This window comes from Cyprinodon variegatus, unplaced genomic scaffold (genome assembly GCF_000732505.1).
Source record: "Cyprinodon variegatus isolate N-32 unplaced genomic scaffold, C_variegatus-1.0 Scaffold47, whole genome shotgun sequence".
Classification (NCBI taxonomy): domain Eukaryota; kingdom Metazoa; phylum Chordata; class Actinopteri; order Cyprinodontiformes; family Cyprinodontidae; genus Cyprinodon; species Cyprinodon variegatus.
In genome coordinates, this window is record NW_015150500.1 from 863,460 (window position 1) to 882,201 (window position 18,742).

Consider the following 18,742-nt stretch of genomic DNA (forward strand, 5'->3'; position numbering starts at 1 on the left):
TTTGTTTTTGGGTACCCAGGTCTTCTGCTCTGGCCGAAGATACATATCATCCATGTAAAAAAATATATTTATTACACTCTACTGTGGATTCTTATTATCCTCCCCTTTCATGCGGTCACTATTATTTAATTTGTACTGAAGCTAACAGGTTGCTAATCTCTGAGGCTTCTCACAGTGTATTTTCTTATTTGATTATTCTCCTGGGTTACTTCTATTCTCTATTGTGATACTCAGACTGTACGTCTGATTCTCTGCCAGTGTCTCTGTGTTTCTGTCTCTTTTTCCATTTCAGTTCTCTTTGTTTATCTTACATCCTGTCCCCTCTGGCGATACTTAAAACATTCATTTTTTTTCCCCTCCTGAAACTTCCTCCCCCCTAATCTCCAAACAGAACTTGGCCCCAGCCTCCCTTTCAGTCAGACAGCGCAAAGACAAACCATCTGTACTTATAAATACACCGTATCTAAGTTATGCACGAAAATTTCTATGTTGCAGTGTTTTATTTGCATTTGGGAAAGTGTGTGTGTTGTTGTTTACTGCGTCGTGTCTTTGAAGGACTCGGTAAGGCAGAGGGCTGTTAGCGATCTGAGCGTTGCTGGGGTTGGAGAAAATGAGAAGCAGATGTTAGAACCATGTGCTGGGGCTGTCTGCTCTCTCTGCCACACAAACACACTTGACCCCAACTGTAGTGGGTGGAGTCAAGAAAGGTTGGGGCAGGATAAACTTGTGTTTGTACAAAAAAAATCATAAGAGAGTGGGCTTTAATGCCTTAGCTCTTTTTTTTTTTTATTTCGAAACATGTCAACAAGTGTATTAAAGAGTGTGTCTGGATCCTGTTGCAATCAACAGGAAGTTAAACCTATTTAATATATAATACACTGGGAGATAATGTATACCCAATGAAACACAATATTATAGTCTGTCTGGTAGGTGGTATTCTGTTACATTAAAGGCAGGTTATGAAATTGGGAAAATAATTTCTACCTGAAATAAACGTAGCATAAAACTGGGAAGTAAGGTGAAAAGTATCCATTCCATTTAGTCTGGCACCCCTGAATAACATCCAGCACAACCAATTCCGTAAATGAGCAAATAATATCAAACTCTGTTTTTTTTTTTTTTTTAAAGATAATAAATCCAGCTGTTCTATAAAGGCCTCATAGGTTTGTTAGAAGAACGAGGAACACAGCAGACAGGTCAGGAAGAACATTGCGAAGAGTTAAAAGTTGAGTTCCTCCTCATAAAGCCTGAATGATTAGCCTAAATCAAGCTTGGAAACTTTGGCAAGTTTTGAACTTTTTTCTATTTAATCAGATTTTTTTGCTACGAAGAACTGGTGCATTTTTTAAAAGTGCTTTTTGTTCTCCCAAAGTGGTAGAAACATATCCTAAGCCCTTTTTTTAGGTTTTAATTTGAAAAATGATGTGAAACCCATGCATCATTTGTTTCACAGACAAAATTCCTGTGAAAGACATCTGACATAGAAGTTTGAGACTGACATGACAACTTGTGTATGAATACTTTTGCTTAGAATAGTAAAATGAAGCTTGCAACTCTAAAAACGGTGTTATTTGTTTAAAAATCCTGTAAATGTGTGTTGTTGCATCAGGAAGCTGTACTGGACAGATGGCGACAACATCAGTATGGCCAACACAGATGGCAGCAACCTCAGGGTCCTCTTCACCAACCAGAAAGGCCCTATCGGTGAGAAACCTACAGTCCCTGTTTGACGTCAGGACAGCGCTCCCTAGTGGCGAGGATAGAAAGTTGGTCATACATATGATTTGTTTTTGTCTTTCCCAGGCCTTTCCATTGACTTTGACACAGAGCAGCTCTACTGGATCAGTTCAGGAAACAGCACCATAAACCGCTGTAAACTGGATGGTTCTGAACTGGAGTTTCTTGAAGCAGCTAAGGGAAAACTCATCAAGGGAAGCGCTCTGGCTATTATGGGTATGACCTTCTGAAATGTTTATACCCACCTACTGTCACCTATTCTGCTTAAATGTAGCTTTGGTTTCAGCAAAAACTGCCAATCACTGTGTTTGTAATGTTCACCCAAAGGGGATAAGCTGTGGTGGGCAGATCAGGGAGCTGACCTGATAGGAACATGTGATAAGAAAGATGGAGGCAACTGGAAAGTCCTGAGAAACAGCACATCACCCATGATGCACATGAAGATCTACAACGAAACTGTGCAGAAAGGTGCAACTTTTTTTGATCTTTATAAGAAAAGGGCATCTGTTTCTCACAGAGGGTCTAATTTGAAGCCTGGATGTAGAATGTTTATCCCAAGCACCTCTGTTTAAGCTGCTGTCACTCATCTTGGTTTTGTTTTTTTGTATTTTTTCTTTTTTCTTTGTGGCTACCAGGCACCAATCTCTGCAGCAAAAACAATGGAGACTGTTCCCAGCTGTGCCTCCCCACATCCCCGACCACTAGAGCCTGCATGTGCACTGCGGGATACAGTTTACGGACCGGGGAGCAGTCCTGCGAGGGTAGGATGTGCTTGCTTGCATACAGAGATCCTCATTTCAAGCCAATTCTGTTTCACAAGCTGATATTTATGGTCAGAGAGTGGTTCGGAGATTTGAAAGGGCCGCTGTGTTTGTCTGCTGCAGGAGTGGGGTCCTTCCTTCTGTACTCTGTTCATGAAGGCATTAGGGGTATTCCTTTGGACCCCTCAGACAAATCCGATGCACTGGTTCCAGTTTCTGGCACCTCACTAGCTGTTGGCATAGATTTTCATGCTGGTAAGGCTGCCCATAAATCTGATATTTTTCTTCTATATCCTTCAAGTTAAAATGTTCATTTACAAGTTAACCAGGACTCTATATTATTTAGAATTATTGGAAGCTTGTTTCTTTTCATTCCTACAGAGAATGACACAATCTACTGGGTGGATATGGGCCTGAGCACCATCAGCAGAGCCAAGAGGGACCAGACCTGGAGGGAAGACGTGGTTACCAACGGCATTGGGAGAGTCGAGGGAATAGCTGTTGACTGGATAGCTGGTAGGAGGCGTCAAATGGGATTGAATGTAACAACTGAAATTTACAAAGACACGCTTCAGTTATTGGAAAACCATTTTATTTTTCAACTGTTAAACTCAAATGAAAAAAAAGAAAAACTAAGAACAAGAACATTACTGTCAAAATTTTGTAGAAATTATTGAAGTTTTTTTTTAAATTCAATTTAAAATGAAACTCCTACCTCCTAGAATAGTTACAGTTATAGTAGTTTTTTTCTTTTCATTTAAATGGCTATTATTTGTAGAAAACCCAAACCTTTTTAAATAAATTAGGTTATATCAACTTAATAAAGAAGGGACCCCAATACAGAAACATTACATTATATCGTACAACATTATCATGTAGGGATAAAGCATGACAAAAGATGGATGGATGGACTGTCCAGCAGACAGTTATCCAGACCCGCCACATAAATAGGGGACCACAAAGGCTCATTGCTAAGAAGGCTAACTTTTCATAGGGTGTTGTATTTAAGCATTTTAATTCATTTGAAAGTTGAGTGGAGGCTTGGTATTGTGAGGGTGCACTAGTTGCATAGATAAACATATAACTAGAAGGTTTGACTGCACTTGAAAGTTTTCAGTGAGATTCACTAAGGTGGTGCTGCTGCTGGAGTCAGTTCCTCAGGGCATTGAGGGCCCTACTTGAAGCAAAACCCTCCGCAGATCAGTTGCTGTACGCTGCACCAACCCTATCACATTAAACCTAGCGTATCCATGGTTTGTTATCATATACCTCATCCAACACTCAACCATAATCTCAGTGAGACTCAAACCATGTCGATGGCGTAACTTTGGGTCTCCCTTTAGGGGGGTTGAGGTCTTCGCAAGAATTGTGTTATTCATGAACAGCACTAAGCCACAGTGCAATGTTATGAAAGGAGCTATTGTTATGTCTTCTTTCCTTTTTGACCCATAGTCAGGTTTAGGTAAAGCAGACAATGATCATAGGGAAAACAAGAAAAATAAAAATGCTTTTTGTTAAAATGGAAAATCTATTTTTAGTTTTGAGCTTAATCTTTTTTTGCAGAGACGTAGTTCTAAATATCTTCTGTTGGTTGATTTTGTGCTATATCAAAAATAGTCACAAGTTAAAAAAATATTTATTTCTGCTTTTTATGCCTCTTTTCATGGTTTCACAGTCCAACCACTAGCACTAGCGACTGTGTCAAAAGTACAGCAAACAGTGAATGCTTGGTAAATGGGCTGAATGGGACCTAGTTTTGGGCAGCATAGGGGAAATTTCTATTTTACTAGTAATCGAAAATGAATAAAAGTAATCTGTCAGTTATGTGAGATAATTTTATAAATAATTAGTAATGTGGTTTTTTTTATATATATATTGGGATGATATTGATTGGATAGGGGCCATAATCCCCTTAATCCCCCCATGGAAATTACGCTCTTGCAGATTGCTAAAGTTTTAGCCTAATGGTAGCATTTTTGTTGTGCTTTGGTAAGCTGTGCTTAGTTGGTGGTATCATCTTTAAGTTTACCGTGAGGACAAAACTTAAAGAAAAAGTGCTTCTCTATGTCCTGAATTTTTCTGACTCATGCTCCAGTTAGGTTTTGTGATTCCCTGCAGTATGCAAATAGCATGATGCAGACAGAGAGGAAGCTGCAGCAGCCGTTGCAGTCTCTTATTTATGAAAATCGTTTTAAAGAAAAAAAAAACAATATAAGGAAAAATTAAGATTTTTTAAAATAGCAAAATTGGATGCCTTATCTATAATATAGTTTCAAATGCACAGAAATGGCAAATATGTCACAGTTGTTAGAAAAATGTTTGCAAAATCTTTTTTTGTTAATAATTCCTTGAAGAAAAGTGGAGAAATAATATTCATTCCTGTTAGCAACCATACTCTGGTTGAATTTTAAGGAATAGCTTAAAAGTTCACTTAGGGTGGGTAATAAACCCTGCTATCATGGCATTATGTTTTTATTTGAAGTTGACTCAGCTCTCTTTAGGGACAAAATATGACAACCTTGCAATAAAAAGGAGACCGATAAAAAAGACTAGACTTTTCTCCAGCTGAATAAGATGGCAGAGATAATAGATTTGAAAAGTGTTCCATCATACATAGTTACATCCTGCCCACAGATCTGTCTATGGATCAATGTTTCTCCTCTGTCCAACAAAAGGAAACATCTATTGGACCGACCAAGGGTTTGATGTGATCGAAGTGGCTCGACTGAATGGCTCCTTCCGTTATGTGGTGATCTCCCAGGGCCTGGACAAGCCGCGCGCCATCACAGTACATCCTGAGAAAGGGTGAGGCTTCTAAAAGAATACACACAGTGCATTATAATCACCTCATCTTAAGATTTATATGTACTGATTAGAAATAAAGCCATCTCAGAGTGTTTCTCTTTCCCTGCATGTTCTTGGATGCAGCTACCTGTTCTGGACAGAATGGGGTCAGTACCCCCGCATTGAACGCTCTCGCCTGGATGGTTCACAGAGGGCCATTCTGGTCAACGCTAGTATTAGCTGGCCCAACGGCATCTCTATTGACTATAAGGTAGGCCACAACTAATGATCAGCTTATATTTGAAGTGCAGGGAGCATGATTACTTTGTTTTTGTCCATAGGAGGGTCTGCTGTACTGGTGTGATGCCAGGACAGACAAGATTGAGCGAATTAACTTGGAGACTGGAGAAAACAGGGAGGTGGTGCTGGCCAGCAATAACATGGACATGTTCTCTGTTTCTCTGTTTGAGAGCTACATCTACTGGAGTGATAGGTCAGATACGTCACAGCTGCTCAGGATGTTTTTCTTCATATTTTCATTCATCAACTCTTGTTCGATTCTTCCTTTTTATATACAGGACACATGCTAATGGTTCTATTAAGAGAGGCAGTAAAGATAATGCAACAGAATCCGTCTCTCTGAGAACTGGTATTGGGGTGCAGCTTAAAGATATCAAGGTTTTCAACAGAGCCAGGCAGCAAGGTAAGCAAAACCAAAGAATAAAAGTATCTATAATTTGATTTTTTTTCCTAAAAACTGTTTCTCATTTTGCCATCTTTCACAGGAACAAATGTTTGCAAAGTGAAAAATGGCGGCTGCGAACAGCTTTGTCTTTACCGTGGCAACGGCCAGCGAACATGCGCCTGCGCTCATGGCATGCTAGCGGAAGATGGCTGCCGATGCCGCGACTATGACGGATACCTTCTCTATTCGGAGCGCACCATACTAAAGAGCGTCCACCTGTCGGACGAGAACAACCTGAACGCGCCCATAAAGCCGTTTGAAGATCCCGATCACATGAAGAACATCATAGCGCTGACATTTGATTATAGAGGAGGAGGCGGTAAAGGAGCAAACCGCATCTTCTTCAGCGACATTCACTTCGGTAACATCCAGCAGATCAGCGATGATGGGTTGGACCGCAGAACCATTGTAGAGAGTGAGTTCTTCCCACTTTTCATCTCTGGTTTTGGATCTTTAACCCAACCTTTTACAGTCATACCTCATAAACATTTTCACATTTTGAAACATAACCAGCAAACTTCAGTGGATCTTATTTAGGTGTCATATGACAAAGCAACACAAAGAAGTGTATAAGTGCACTTGTGAAAAGTAGATGGAGAGGTATATATCATGTTATAAATTTGGCAAATATCAATCAATCATTTTTCAGCTACATGTGTTTTGGTTTTTGTCTCTAATGGCTTTGTGCATCTATTGCCTGGAATTTCTACGCATTTCCCTTTGTTAATTAGTATAGGCTGAGGCAGAACTGATTGAGAGCAACTTATGTCTCGACAGGACTATAGTAACCAACATCTATTCATCAACCTTAACCTAAGTTTAGCAGTCTTTACCATCTACACAAATATGTTCACAATCAATTAAGTGTCCCCCCAAAACAAAAATGTCAGAGAGGCCATATAGTACCCCATTTAGAAAGCTTAAAAGAAAAATTTAACTTTTCACCTTGTTTCAGCTAAACAAAAGACTGACAATTACCTGGTTTACTAGAAGGGTTATTTAGTTGTGGAAATAATTTGCATTGATATTTCATGAAAACTCCCCCCCAGAAAACAACAACAGCAAAAAAAAAACTTCAGAAACTTTTCTTCTTTTCACTGCATTTATATATTTAAAACACAGTTCCAGCCTTGATAACTTTTGGCCATAATAATTGTTACTCCCTGTAGGGCATCTTAGTTGCAGGTTTCAGACTCAGACCTAAACCCTTGCATCCTAGCCTTACTATATACATATAGGTTTAGATTGAGCGAAATGTCTTAAAAGCTCAAATAAGGCAGAAATGCTAAAAGCTTTGACTGTTTCCAAACTCCACCTTCCCTCAAAATTTTTTAAAACCTCCTTGGTGTTTCTGATGGTGTTTGATCACCTATGTTCTATGACCAAACTCTGAGGCCTTTACTGAAAACATGGATCCCTATTGGTTGAATACATGGATCATTGTTGGTATCAGTGCGTATTAGTTGACATAGAAGGCTTTTGGTAGGGCTAGACATTATCTAGCTGCATGAGTGAAGGAAACTGGTGCATGTCACAGCTTTCTCCTGGTTTCTATAATAAAATCTGCATGAAAATATGTTTAAGTTTATGTTTTTAACAGGATAAATACACAGACGTTTGAGGGCGAGGCTACATGTGCAAGGTCTTGCTATTTTCTCTATTTATCTTTTTGCTTTCCCACACTCTCCTCCAAGACACAAACCCTGTTATTTGCCAAAACCATTTTCCCCCGTGTCTCTTTCCTTTAGTCTTAAAAGGTGGGCCTGTGTTTAAACATCAACCCCCTGATGAGAAATCTTCCTGGAGAGGAGAGCTGCATGAATTTTGACAAAAACTCCCATTTATCTAAACAGAACCAGGAAATCTTTCTTCTTAAGTCGTTGCCAAACCCAAAATGAAAAAAGAGAGCAATTCCTTTTGATCCGTGCTTCGAGAACAGAATGGGCAGGAACATAAACAGGTCCAGGGACAAGTAGACCTTCTTTTACCTTATCTCGGCGCAACAAAACACAGGTGCTGTGTTAATGTTTTACCAAAGTGCTTTTCCTTTCATCTTTTTACAAGGAATGTGATTGAGAATTGGTTCTCCTACTGTGCTTATAACCAGCCACACCCAAAGGACTTCTTATGACTAAAGAATAAATGAAGAATAAATGAAGATTTGTGTCTCTTTGCAAAATAGCTCAGTAAGATTGGACAAAAAATGTCTGTTAACACAATTTTTTAAACTAGATATAAGTTTGGACTTTAAACAGGTAATTTACTCGTGAATATGATTGTTGTCTCAAATCTTATTGCAAGGACAACGCCTAAGTAAATATGGTAAATGGCCCGTATTTACATAGTCAGGAGACTGGACCAAAGCACTTTACATTACATTCAGTGTTTCACCAATTCACACAAACACTGATGGTGGCAAGCCGCATTGTAACCACAGCTGCCCTGGGCCTCACTGACAGAAATTAGGCTGCCGTAAACAGGTTGTTTAGTTATTATTCCATAGCTTTGCATAATTAGTCAGATAACGCAGTTTAATTTCATGCTTCCTTGTTATTCTGAATCTGATATTTACAGTTTTATAGTCAGAGGTTCAAGTGGGTTACCAACCCCAAACTCAAATCCAATATGGACACCATGTTTGTAAACCTTCTTCATTACAAAAGTAGTAAAATAAGAACAAAAGCAACATTTGTTTTCCTCAATTCTTATAATTTATATCTATAAGTCACATACTTCAACCACTCAACATTATTTATTAAACTAATTGCTGTGATGTTAAGATAAGAGTTCTTTGTACTGCTGATGGTAGCTAGCCTGGTCAACAAATCTCATGCATCAGTTAACAAAACAATCCATTAATATGGTTATATTTAAAAAAAGTCAAAAATATCAGTACTCCAAAAAGTATCAATACTCAAATGTTGCATGATACTACAACCACACTTTTTCAATACAGGGGTGTTTTAGCTCAGAGTGATGTGTTGTCAGGTTTCAGGGCACATTCCTTAGTACAGTATGTTCACTGTGTCCCCCTGCAGTTTTCTTATGGTGTTTTCTTTGTCTTTTCTGCCTGGGAAGTGTGATTCCGAATGAGTTTTTCCTACTGTTCTTACAATCCAACCTGACACAGGTCCCAAGCTTTGGGACCGTCACACAGTGGCTTAATATTTAAAGTTCAGCAGATTGCTGCTTTGAGACATTGGATCTAGAGCTAATTAAGTTTGTTTTTTCATTGGGTGAGTCAGACTGCAGACATCGCCACGTTGGTCTTTACTTTTCGACGCTTCATCTTGAAAATTCTCAGCAGATCTTGTCTGAACTTTTGGGACATCAGCACATAGAGGCAGGGGTTCATTACCGTGGAGGAGGTTGCCATTAGGCGTGCAAACACACTAAAGGCACCGTAACGCGGCGTGGCCCCTGTTGCCCCTGAGTTGTTATCCGCCAGTAAGGCCAGAGTCAGTCCATACGAGGGCAGCCAGCACAGAGTAAAAGCCAGCACCAGCATGGCTGTTGTTTGGGTCACTTTGCTTTGATAGCGCTCTAATTGAGGGGTCCTGCCGGCATGTTGGCCCCGCCACAGGAACACATAGATGCTGCCGTATGCCACTGCGATGGTGATGAGTGGAAGCATGAAGGCTGCGAGGAAATGAAATACTCCATAGATCATCTGCTGCTGCTGGGACAGGAATGCAAAACAGGCAAGGCCGTCAGGGGTTTGTCGAGGGGGTCCCACAGAGCGGAAAACCAGCTGAGGGGCTCCAAGGCAGCAGGCTGGAACCCAAATCAGGAAAGCGATGATGGAGACCCTGCGGGGTGTGAGCAAACTGTACGCCCTGGTGGGCTTCACCACGGTCAGGTAACGGGACACAGCCAGAGCCGCCAAGGTGAAGACACTGGCAGATGAGCAGGCAGAACCCAAGAAGCCCACCAGACGGCACATGAAGTTCCCAAAGGGCCACCTCTGCATGGCTATGGAAACGGTTTGGAAGGGAATTGTGAAAAGCAGAAGCAGATCTGCCGCACTCAGAGCCAGCAGGAGTATGTCCGTCCCTGTGTTCATCATGGAGCCCCGGGGGGCTTGTCCTAAACCCCTCCTCTGCCGTCCACACAGTATCACCATCACTAAAGTGTGTCCAGTAATTCCCAGAATTAGAATAAGTGAATCCAGTATGGGGACGAGGATCTGCTCCACACTGGTCATCCCAGCGTTGCTGCTGTTCCCCAGCAAACCATCGGAACCTGAAGAGTTCAGCATGCCGTCCTCAGTTCCGGTCATCCTGACACTGATAAGACTCACCGAAGCTAGCTTTGTTTGGTCTTTTCGCTCAACCAGTCATAAAACAGCTGATAATAAATACAGGAATGATTACTCATAGTCAATAACAGTCTGTCGAGAAATAACATCACACAGATATCCAGACATTCAACCAAAAGTTTGCTGACAATTACCAGCCGGTTTTCAGAGGAGAAGGTGATTGTTAAACCTGGATAAACACCTGCTTCTTTATATGCTCCCATCAAGACATGACACAATTGTGTATTGTTGCATCTATTATCCATGTACCTTCCAGTCAGCTTGCTACAGTGATGCCTTTGTAGAAGCTTACACACCCCCAGTTGCTCTTCTGCCCCTATTTGTTATCCTGTTGAGCTGAAATGTAAGCCAGTTGAGATCTGTGATTTCCTGACACCTCACAGCAGCCTGCAGCTCCACATATTGATCCACAACCCCCTGCTCGTGGGAGAGAGAGGGATATCCCAAAAATCACAAGGTTGGCAGCAGGTGAATGGAGACCGGTCAAAAGCTTGACAGTAAGCGAATAAGTAGCAAGTGAACTCTGGACTGATTATGAGACATCACGCCAGAAATGGGTTGGTCGGCTCTCTGTGGGAGGACCTAATGGGGCCTAGCAAAGTTTTTTTTCCCATGCTTCATCATATCAGCACCTTATCTGAAAGGATAAGATTGTTTAGAAGCGTTGTCCTTGTGCATGCATGTACAAAACATGCATAGATACTGTAAACAAACAAGAAGTGTCAGTGAAACTAAGTTCGCCTGCAAAAATCTGGCTAATAATTGACTCCCAGTCTGATAGCAAACAGTGAGGAAGCTATAACACCTATTGCAGGCAGCCACCTTCCAATCCGTGTCAGAAAAGCCATCATTAAGGAAGGCATCTATGTGAGTAATACAACAAATGTATGGATACTTAGCTATTTGGGGTCATCAAAAAGGTGAGGAAGGTTTGGTTGAAGCAATAGAAGTTACAGTTTTGCAACTTATTTAAAGCTGTAAAGAAAAATGACATGGGAAAAAGTGAAATATATTTGCATTGATTTTTTGTGCAGTGGTTTATGAATCAAGGAGTCGATTGGCAAGTTTCTCAACTTCCCAGCAGCATTGCTTTTCTCAAAACTTCAACATTCATAACAGAAATAGTGAATCATGTCTGGTGTTAGACTGAAGATGTGTCTCATCTGGCAGAGAGCCTCGCTGGGTTGTTGGGAGGAGTGACTCAGTGAGGTCACAACAAGCCCAGAGAAGAGACTTCTTTCAGTATTATAAACAGTGTTTCTGCAGAATCCTGGAAAACATGGCATTACAATGTAGGAGTTTTTCAGGTCTTAATAAGTTTTGGAAATTAAATGAAAGCGTCCATTCAAACATCCGTCCATTCATCCATCAAGCCATCCATTCATCCATCCATCATTTGAATATAACCTGTGACTGACATGCTGACCCTGTCTCCTCCATTCTTTCTCAGATGTGGGCTCTGTGGAAGGTCTGGCATACCACAGGGGCTGGGATATGTTATACTGGACCAGCTTCACCACCTCAACCATCACCCGTCACACTGTGGACCAAAGCCGCTGGGGCGCTGTCGATCGGAACGTCGTGGTCACCATGTCTGGAGACGACCACCCAAGGGCCTTCGTGCTTGACGAGTGTCAGAGGTCAGCTGATGCTCTTCGCTTAATCTACAGACAAATGCACGTAGGTCTGTCCATGTTAATATCACTCTGTCTCTGCCTACAGCCTGATGTTTTGGACCAATTGGAATGAGCAGTCTCCCAGCATCATGCGTGCAACACTAGCAGGTTCAAACGTCCTGGTGATCATTAACACACATATCAGAACCCCCAACGGGCTGGCCATCGACCACCGAGCTGAGAAGCTGTATTTCTCAGATGCCACTCTTGACAAGATTGAGCGTTGCGAGTATGACGGCAGCCGGAGATACGTAAGAAAGATATCAGAAAATAGTTTGGCTGTGCTAATGGTATAATAATAATAGTGGTTTAATGCGCCTTTGATTTTCTTACACACCAATGAATCACTGTTTCTTCCTTAGGTGGTGCTAAAGAACGAGCCGGTTCATCCGTTTGGCCTGGCTGTATACGGAGACTACATCTTCTGGACAGACTGGGTCAGGAGGGCTGTGCTTAGGGCTGACAAATACACTGGTGGTGAAATGAAGGTGTTGCGTGCTGACATCCCCCAGCAGCCCATGGGTATTGTCGCTGTGGCCAATGACACCAACAGTTGTAAGTCTGGGTTCAGTGAGATGTGGGAATTGCTAAGAGGGATTGTGTTACTATTGATTGCAGCTCTTTGCATGGATGCTCTAAAGGGTGTAATGCACGTCAATGTCTGATCTAGGTACAGTTTTTGTTCATATTATGATACATTAATTCAGCAAAAAAAGGTTTGTCTTTGCTAATCACTCTTGCCATGTCTGGATGTATATTTTCAACGAAAGACCACAAGATAAAAACAGGAAAGGATTGATTTTGTTGTCTACGAGTGAAAAGTAAATCTAAAGAAGGGATTTCTTCCTAATGCAAGAATTACCTGCAGGTAGTGGCTACTGCTTCTCTCTGAAACAGGGGAGGCTCAATGGTGTTAATTAAATCCAAACATCACGTATTGAATTAAATGTAGAAAACACATCAAATACATCACTGGTGAAATAGCTGCAGTGAAGCTCTCTTAAAATAATAAACTCCAGAAACTACTGCAAGAGTTCAGCACAAGATGACAATTCTGACTGAATGATCACTTTTCCCTCTCATGAGGAAAACCTTCTCACTGTCTGGCCCCCGGCAGTCACAAATCCTTAAAGATGTTGGCAAATCAGCATCAAGCAGCCCGCTTCATGACCCGCCCCTGCTCCATAGATCCCATAAGAGGTTTAACATCACTGGAAGTGACGTATTTTGCAGTATTATCCATTATGGGCTCTACTTTCTTGCTGCTTACTTCAACAGACTGAGGCTCATATCTTCACATTTTCTCATAGAGGCTGACAGGCAGCGTCCTGCTTCTCCAGAGGGGAGGGGAGACCACATCTGAGATCAGAATAAAAAGCTGATAAATGCCCATTTTTATCTACTCATGAAATCAGCAGCATTTTAGCGCTTATTTGATGCAGTTTAATTACCGTACTACATTTATGAAGGGTGCCCAATATTTTTAACCCCTAAGGATAAAGATGTCTAGGCAAGGTCCTAGATAAGGTCCCCTTGTATTACAGTATACAATCTCACTCTAGCAAATCCATTCTTTAATCGAATTACATTTAATCAGTGTAATCACTATATAATTTTAAATGGCTATGAAGGACTCTTACAACCGTAACTATGACCACTGCTCTCCATGACATTCTGATTTCTGAGTATTAATTGAACGCACCATAAATCTCATTTGAACACACCATATAGTGACTCAGGGGTTAGAATTGCTGCAATACGGAGCACTGATCAACTGCTTTTCCCAGGTGTGCATTTTTACTACCTATTACTCCTTCCATTATTTAGTCATATTCAATTTACTGTCTCATCATCTTATCTGAACCACAGCCCAGCTTAACTCCCTGCAATCATCCCCATAGTTAGCCATGGTGACATTTTCCAAAATATCTCTTGGCAGAGTTATGCTTTTACATCTGGTTTAGTTACTCTTTAATTTGTAAAACAATATTATTTCCTTAGGGGTCTAGATATTATGTTAAAATAACAGAATATCAATGCTAGATACCTCTGGTGACATGTTTCACTTTTAAAATATTGTCTTTAAATTTCTAAATGTTTTAGTAAAGGGATATTTGATTTATTCAGTAACTGACATATTTATATGGAAATCTGAAGTCAAACAAACTGATTGTTTATCTTAAACCTATTCTATAATAAAGTCTGGTTAAGATTTTCTTAATTTTCATTCCAGATAGAAGGTTTCCTTAGCTTTCTGTGTGAATTCTTTAATGGAATTGTTCTTGTAAAGATGGCATGTGTTGTGAAATAGAACTATCTAGATAGAGTGATTTGAAATAAAATAATTTAGGTACCTATAGAAATCAGCAGCTTAAGGCTCAATGTTTGTGCATGAGAAAAATCTAGACTTTCCTCTTGGGATCCTGTATGATTATTATTTGATGAACTGTTTTGTCATCATTTTCACTGAATTCTAAGTATCATGTGTGGCATTGTGTGTTTCTAACATCCTAATATTCTAACAGGTGAGTTCTCTCTGTGTCGCTTCAATAACGGAGGATGTCAGGACCTCTGTCTGCTGAGCTCTGAAGGAAGAGTTACCTGCAGCTGCCGAGGCGACCGAAAGCTTCTGGAAGACAACACCTGCACTGGTACAAGCAGAACCACATTCATTAAGACCAAATCTAGCCTAACATCAGTGTTTACAAGACTTTATTTCAGGAGAATGTTTTCGGTATCGGCTCATCTTTCTCCTCTGCTTATTGATTATAACTTGATAAAATCACAACCAATGGAAGAGCTAGCAGTTGAAGATATAAATAGTCCCGACATTCCATTCCATTTTGAATAAAAATAAAGAAATAGAAGTTTAGAGCTATACTTTTTGTTTCAGTTCAATTTCTTGTGTTTCATTTCTGCTCGTTTCTGTTTCTGCCTCAGGCGTCAACTCCACGTGTACTGGCGTCGATGAGTTTGAGTGTGGAAACGGAGACTGCGTCAACTACACTCAGACTTGTGATGGCGTGGCTCACTGCAAAGACAAGTCTGACGAGAAACAGTCCTACTGTGGTGAGTACAATCTTTCCCTCTGTAAGACATTTTCCTTTTTTTTATTCCTGATATTTGTAATTTCATATATGTCTTTGGATCTCAGCTAATCGCGTGTGCAAGAAGGGCTACAGGCGGTGTGCAAATGGACGCTGCGTGGGGCATAATTCCTGGTGCAATGGGCAGGATGACTGTGGAGACAATTCGGATGAAATCTTCTGCAACAGTGAGTCTACTTTTAGAAAATAGGTAGAGCTGTTGATCAAAATCTTTTTAGAGGACTGCATGATGGCTTAGCTGCTTGAAACAATTGTAAAAATGAACTGGAAGACTTCATGCTTCATGACTTGAACACTGTCTTTTCCTCCCATGTGTGTCAGCCACGCTGTGCTCAGCCGATCAATTCCAGTGCAGAGACGGAAGCTGCATCTCCAACTCCAGCAAGTGTAACCAGAAGGTTGACTGTGAGGACGCCAGTGATGAGATGAACTGCCGTAAGTTCCTCCGTTTAGCTCACTCTGACTATTTGGTTTTAATACAAAAATCAGCATGTTGCACAGAAAGCTTTGCTTTTTGTTTCTTTTTTCCTTGTAAAGCTCCGACGGACTGTTCCTCTTACTTCCGTCTGGGAGTGAAGAGCGTGACGTTTCAGAAGTGTGAGTTCACTACGCTGTGCTACGCCCTCACCTGGCAGTGCGATGGGGCCAATGACTGCGGGGACTTCTCAGATGAAAAGAACTGCCCTGGTATTCATCTTAGTTTACACCAAAGAAACTGAAAAATACGAAAACGTCTATTAAGTTATAGCATGGGAAGGGATTTTCTTTAAACAACCCCTTTTGTCTCTCTATCAGGGGCCGGTAGGACAAAGTGTGCTTTACCCTACTTTGGGTGTCCGAGCGGCCGCTGCATTCCGATGAGCTGGACATGTGACGGCGAAAATGACTGCGAGAAAGGTGCCGACGAAGAAAACTGCGGTACGAACCATGGAGACCTCTGATCCAGCTGAATTTCTTAATCGTGCAGGAATAATACCTCTTTCATATCTTTGGTTTTGTAGATAAGGTCTGCTCTCCGTCACAGTTTGAGTGTAAGAACCACCGCTGCATTTACAGCCGCTGGGTGTGTGACGGCGCTGACGACTGCGGAGACAACAGCGACGAGGGCGCTCACTGCAGTAAGTGGAGGTCCATTCCATTACAAAAAATGTATAAAGTGATTAAGCAATAAAAATTCGAAAAGAACCATATTGTGTCCAACCCCTTATTCTATACCTCTAAATAAAATCTAGATAAAAATAAAATGAACTATTCTGCTGTTACTTTCTGTTGAGCTGTCAGTTAAAGTTCCTGATAGGTTTTATCGCTGCAACATGACAATATATATTAAAAGGTTGGAGTTACATTTTTAAGCCACTGGGGACAAATTGGGAATAAATCATGTTGGTGTGTTTCTATACATTTTTTATGACTCTTTAAAATTGTGTGGCTTAACTGTCATATTTTCTTTTGATAGAGAATAAAAGCTGCAGTCCAGGAACATTTCGCTGTCCTGGATCAAATGTGTGCATTCCCCAGCGTTGGAAGTGTGACGGCGACAAAGACTGCCCTGATGGGGCCGATGAGAGTGTCACAGCAGGATGTGGTGAGCACACCTTAGCTCACCCGCTCTCTTTAAGCTATTTTTTTTTTTTTTTAGATTTTTCTCTCACTACATTTTTCTCTCATCAGTCTTTAACGACACATGCAGCGGTGATGAGTTCATGTGCCAAAGCCGGGAATGTATCCCCAAGCACTTTGTGTGTGACCATGACAGAGACTGCAGAGATGGCTCAGATGAGTCCCCGGAGTGCTGTAAGGAGTCCCGCCACACCAAATGGGCCAATCATTTCACCATTCCTTCCTTCTGTTGCCACTTTTATTTAAAAACACTCACTGTTTGTCACCACAGACTACCCTCCATGTGGTCCTGACAGTTTCCGCTGCTCTAACGGAAGCTGTCTGATGCATAAGTCCTGGGAGTGTGATGGCGAGTTCGACTGCCATGACCATTCAGACGAAGCCCCGTTAAACCCTCACTGCTTAAGTCCAGGTTAGAGGGACACAGAACACTTCAAATCTTTAGTTTTTTTAGTATTTGTTTATTATCTGTTGGCTCCTTTTTTCCTACCTCAATCAGCCTAATTTATTTCATCTTTCATACCAATTAAAAAGTAAAAACTTTAAAAGTTTTTAAAGCTGCTCAGTAAATTTTTTCTTACATTATATTAATGAAAACAATAGGAGGATTACTGAGCAACCAGCTGCTTTTAATTATTTCATCTGTTTATCAAAATCTATGAAGACAAATTAACTGTTTAGAATTTGCCTATAAAGGAGTCAGTGCCATAGGTCTTCTCTCTCTTTAGTCATTAAAATTACATTTTCTTAAGTATGAAAAGCTAATTTAAAACTTTATAATTCATTTGAATAAAAAAACAAGACAATTAAAATATATAAAGGAATAGATTCTGCTTTTCAAAACAGAAAGTGTTAAAAACAGGCAGCTGGAAGTATCTCTCAGCAGAGCAGAAACAACCTCAGTTTTTCAAATATTTTTCTTCTTTTCACGCGTTTCTAATTCGATTTCTTTGTTTCACTGAACAGAAAAGAAATGCAATGACAGCGCGTATGCCTGCAGTAATGGAAAGTGCATTGCGGAGGCTCTGCTCTGTGACCATAAGGATGACTGCGGGGATGGTTCTGATGAGCTCAACTGCTTTATCAACGAGTGCCTGAACAGTAAACTAAGCGGCTGCTCACAGCAGTGTGAGGACCTGAAAAAAGGCTTCAAGGTGAGCGATGAGCAGGAAATGAAATGTTGGCAGAGTCGTCTGGAAAGGTCTGGAAAGTTTGGAACTTAATTTAAGATTTACAGGAAACTGTCTTATTAGTTCCCTGTCCTTCTCCTCATCTATCCATGTCTCTTTTTTGCTGGGTTTCATATTTAAAGCCAGAAAATCTTAGCTTTAAATTCAAAGTTAACTTTTCTAGTTTCTGAGTCTGTTGCTTTACCAGCTGTTTCTTGTGCTCCTTAACAGTGCCGATGCCACCCGGGTTTCCGTCTCAAAGATGATAGGAAGACCTGTGTGGACATAGATGAATGCACAACCACTTATCCCTGCACACAGCGCTGCATAAACACTCATGGCAGCTACCACTGTCTGTGCGTGGAGGGATTCCAGCTCAGCGATGAGAACCCAACCTTATGCAAATCTATTTCTGGTAAGAAAGTGACAGTTTAATAACAGCCAGCCAGGTGTTTCAGGTAAATCCCTTCATTTGTGCTGTCGATCTGCAGACGAGGAGCCTTTCCTCATCTTTGCCAACCGCTATTACCTGAGGAAGCTCAACTTGGATGGCTCCAACTACACTCTGCTCAAACAGGTGAGACCAAGGTTTCCTTTGGATGAATCCTGCAAAATGTCATCCAGAGTTTTATCCTGTCCTAAAACTTATGTGGCTCCTGTGCAGGGCTTAAACAATGCCGTGGCTCTGGACTTTGACTATCGGGAGCAGATGATTTATTGGACAGATGTGAACACGCAAGGGAGCATGATCAGAAGGATGCACATCAACGGCAGCAATGTTCAGGTCAGTGTTGTTAAAGCATAAGAGGATGATTTAACCTGCAG

General features: G+C 41.0%; 2 protein-coding genes across 5 annotated transcripts in view; one reads left to right on the forward strand and one right to left on the reverse strand.

Moving 5' to 3' along the window:
- LOC107082107 (low-density lipoprotein receptor-related protein 1-like) overlaps positions 1-18,742 on the forward strand; it is a 128,147-nt gene that overhangs the window by 90,251 nt on the left and 19,154 nt on the right. For all 4 annotated transcript variants that reach the window (XM_015370599.1, XM_015370600.1, XM_015370602.1 and 1 more), the window contains 28 exons: positions 1,610-1,704; positions 1,804-1,953; positions 2,065-2,205; positions 2,373-2,498; positions 2,622-2,753; positions 2,880-3,014; positions 5,174-5,303; positions 5,427-5,553; positions 5,624-5,775; positions 5,861-5,985; positions 6,068-6,442; positions 11,796-11,985; positions 12,068-12,272; positions 12,384-12,576; positions 14,547-14,672; positions 14,962-15,090; positions 15,176-15,295; positions 15,450-15,563; positions 15,666-15,815; positions 15,924-16,046; positions 16,130-16,246; positions 16,585-16,713; positions 16,800-16,922; positions 17,020-17,160; positions 17,715-17,902; positions 18,149-18,332; positions 18,409-18,494; positions 18,582-18,701. In XM_015370599.1, the coding sequence (XP_015226085.1) occupies positions 1,610-1,704; positions 1,804-1,953; positions 2,065-2,205; positions 2,373-2,498; positions 2,622-2,753; positions 2,880-3,014; positions 5,174-5,303; positions 5,427-5,553; positions 5,624-5,775; positions 5,861-5,985; positions 6,068-6,442; positions 11,796-11,985; positions 12,068-12,272; positions 12,384-12,576; positions 14,547-14,672; positions 14,962-15,090; positions 15,176-15,295; positions 15,450-15,563; positions 15,666-15,815; positions 15,924-16,046; positions 16,130-16,246; positions 16,585-16,713; positions 16,800-16,922; positions 17,020-17,160; positions 17,715-17,902; positions 18,149-18,332; positions 18,409-18,494; positions 18,582-18,701 (4,126 nt within the window). The remainder of the gene's footprint in view (positions 1-1,609; positions 1,705-1,803; positions 1,954-2,064; positions 2,206-2,372; positions 2,499-2,621; positions 2,754-2,879; positions 3,015-5,173; positions 5,304-5,426; positions 5,554-5,623; positions 5,776-5,860; positions 5,986-6,067; positions 6,443-11,795; positions 11,986-12,067; positions 12,273-12,383; positions 12,577-14,546; positions 14,673-14,961; positions 15,091-15,175; positions 15,296-15,449; positions 15,564-15,665; positions 15,816-15,923; positions 16,047-16,129; positions 16,247-16,584; positions 16,714-16,799; positions 16,923-17,019; positions 17,161-17,714; positions 17,903-18,148; positions 18,333-18,408; positions 18,495-18,581; positions 18,702-18,742) is intronic.
- LOC107082108 (delta-type opioid receptor-like) lies at positions 9,269-10,306 on the reverse strand. Its single transcript, XM_015370603.1, has one exon. The coding sequence runs from the start codon at positions 10,304-10,306 to the stop codon at positions 9,269-9,271; it is 1,038 nt and encodes a 345-aa protein (XP_015226089.1).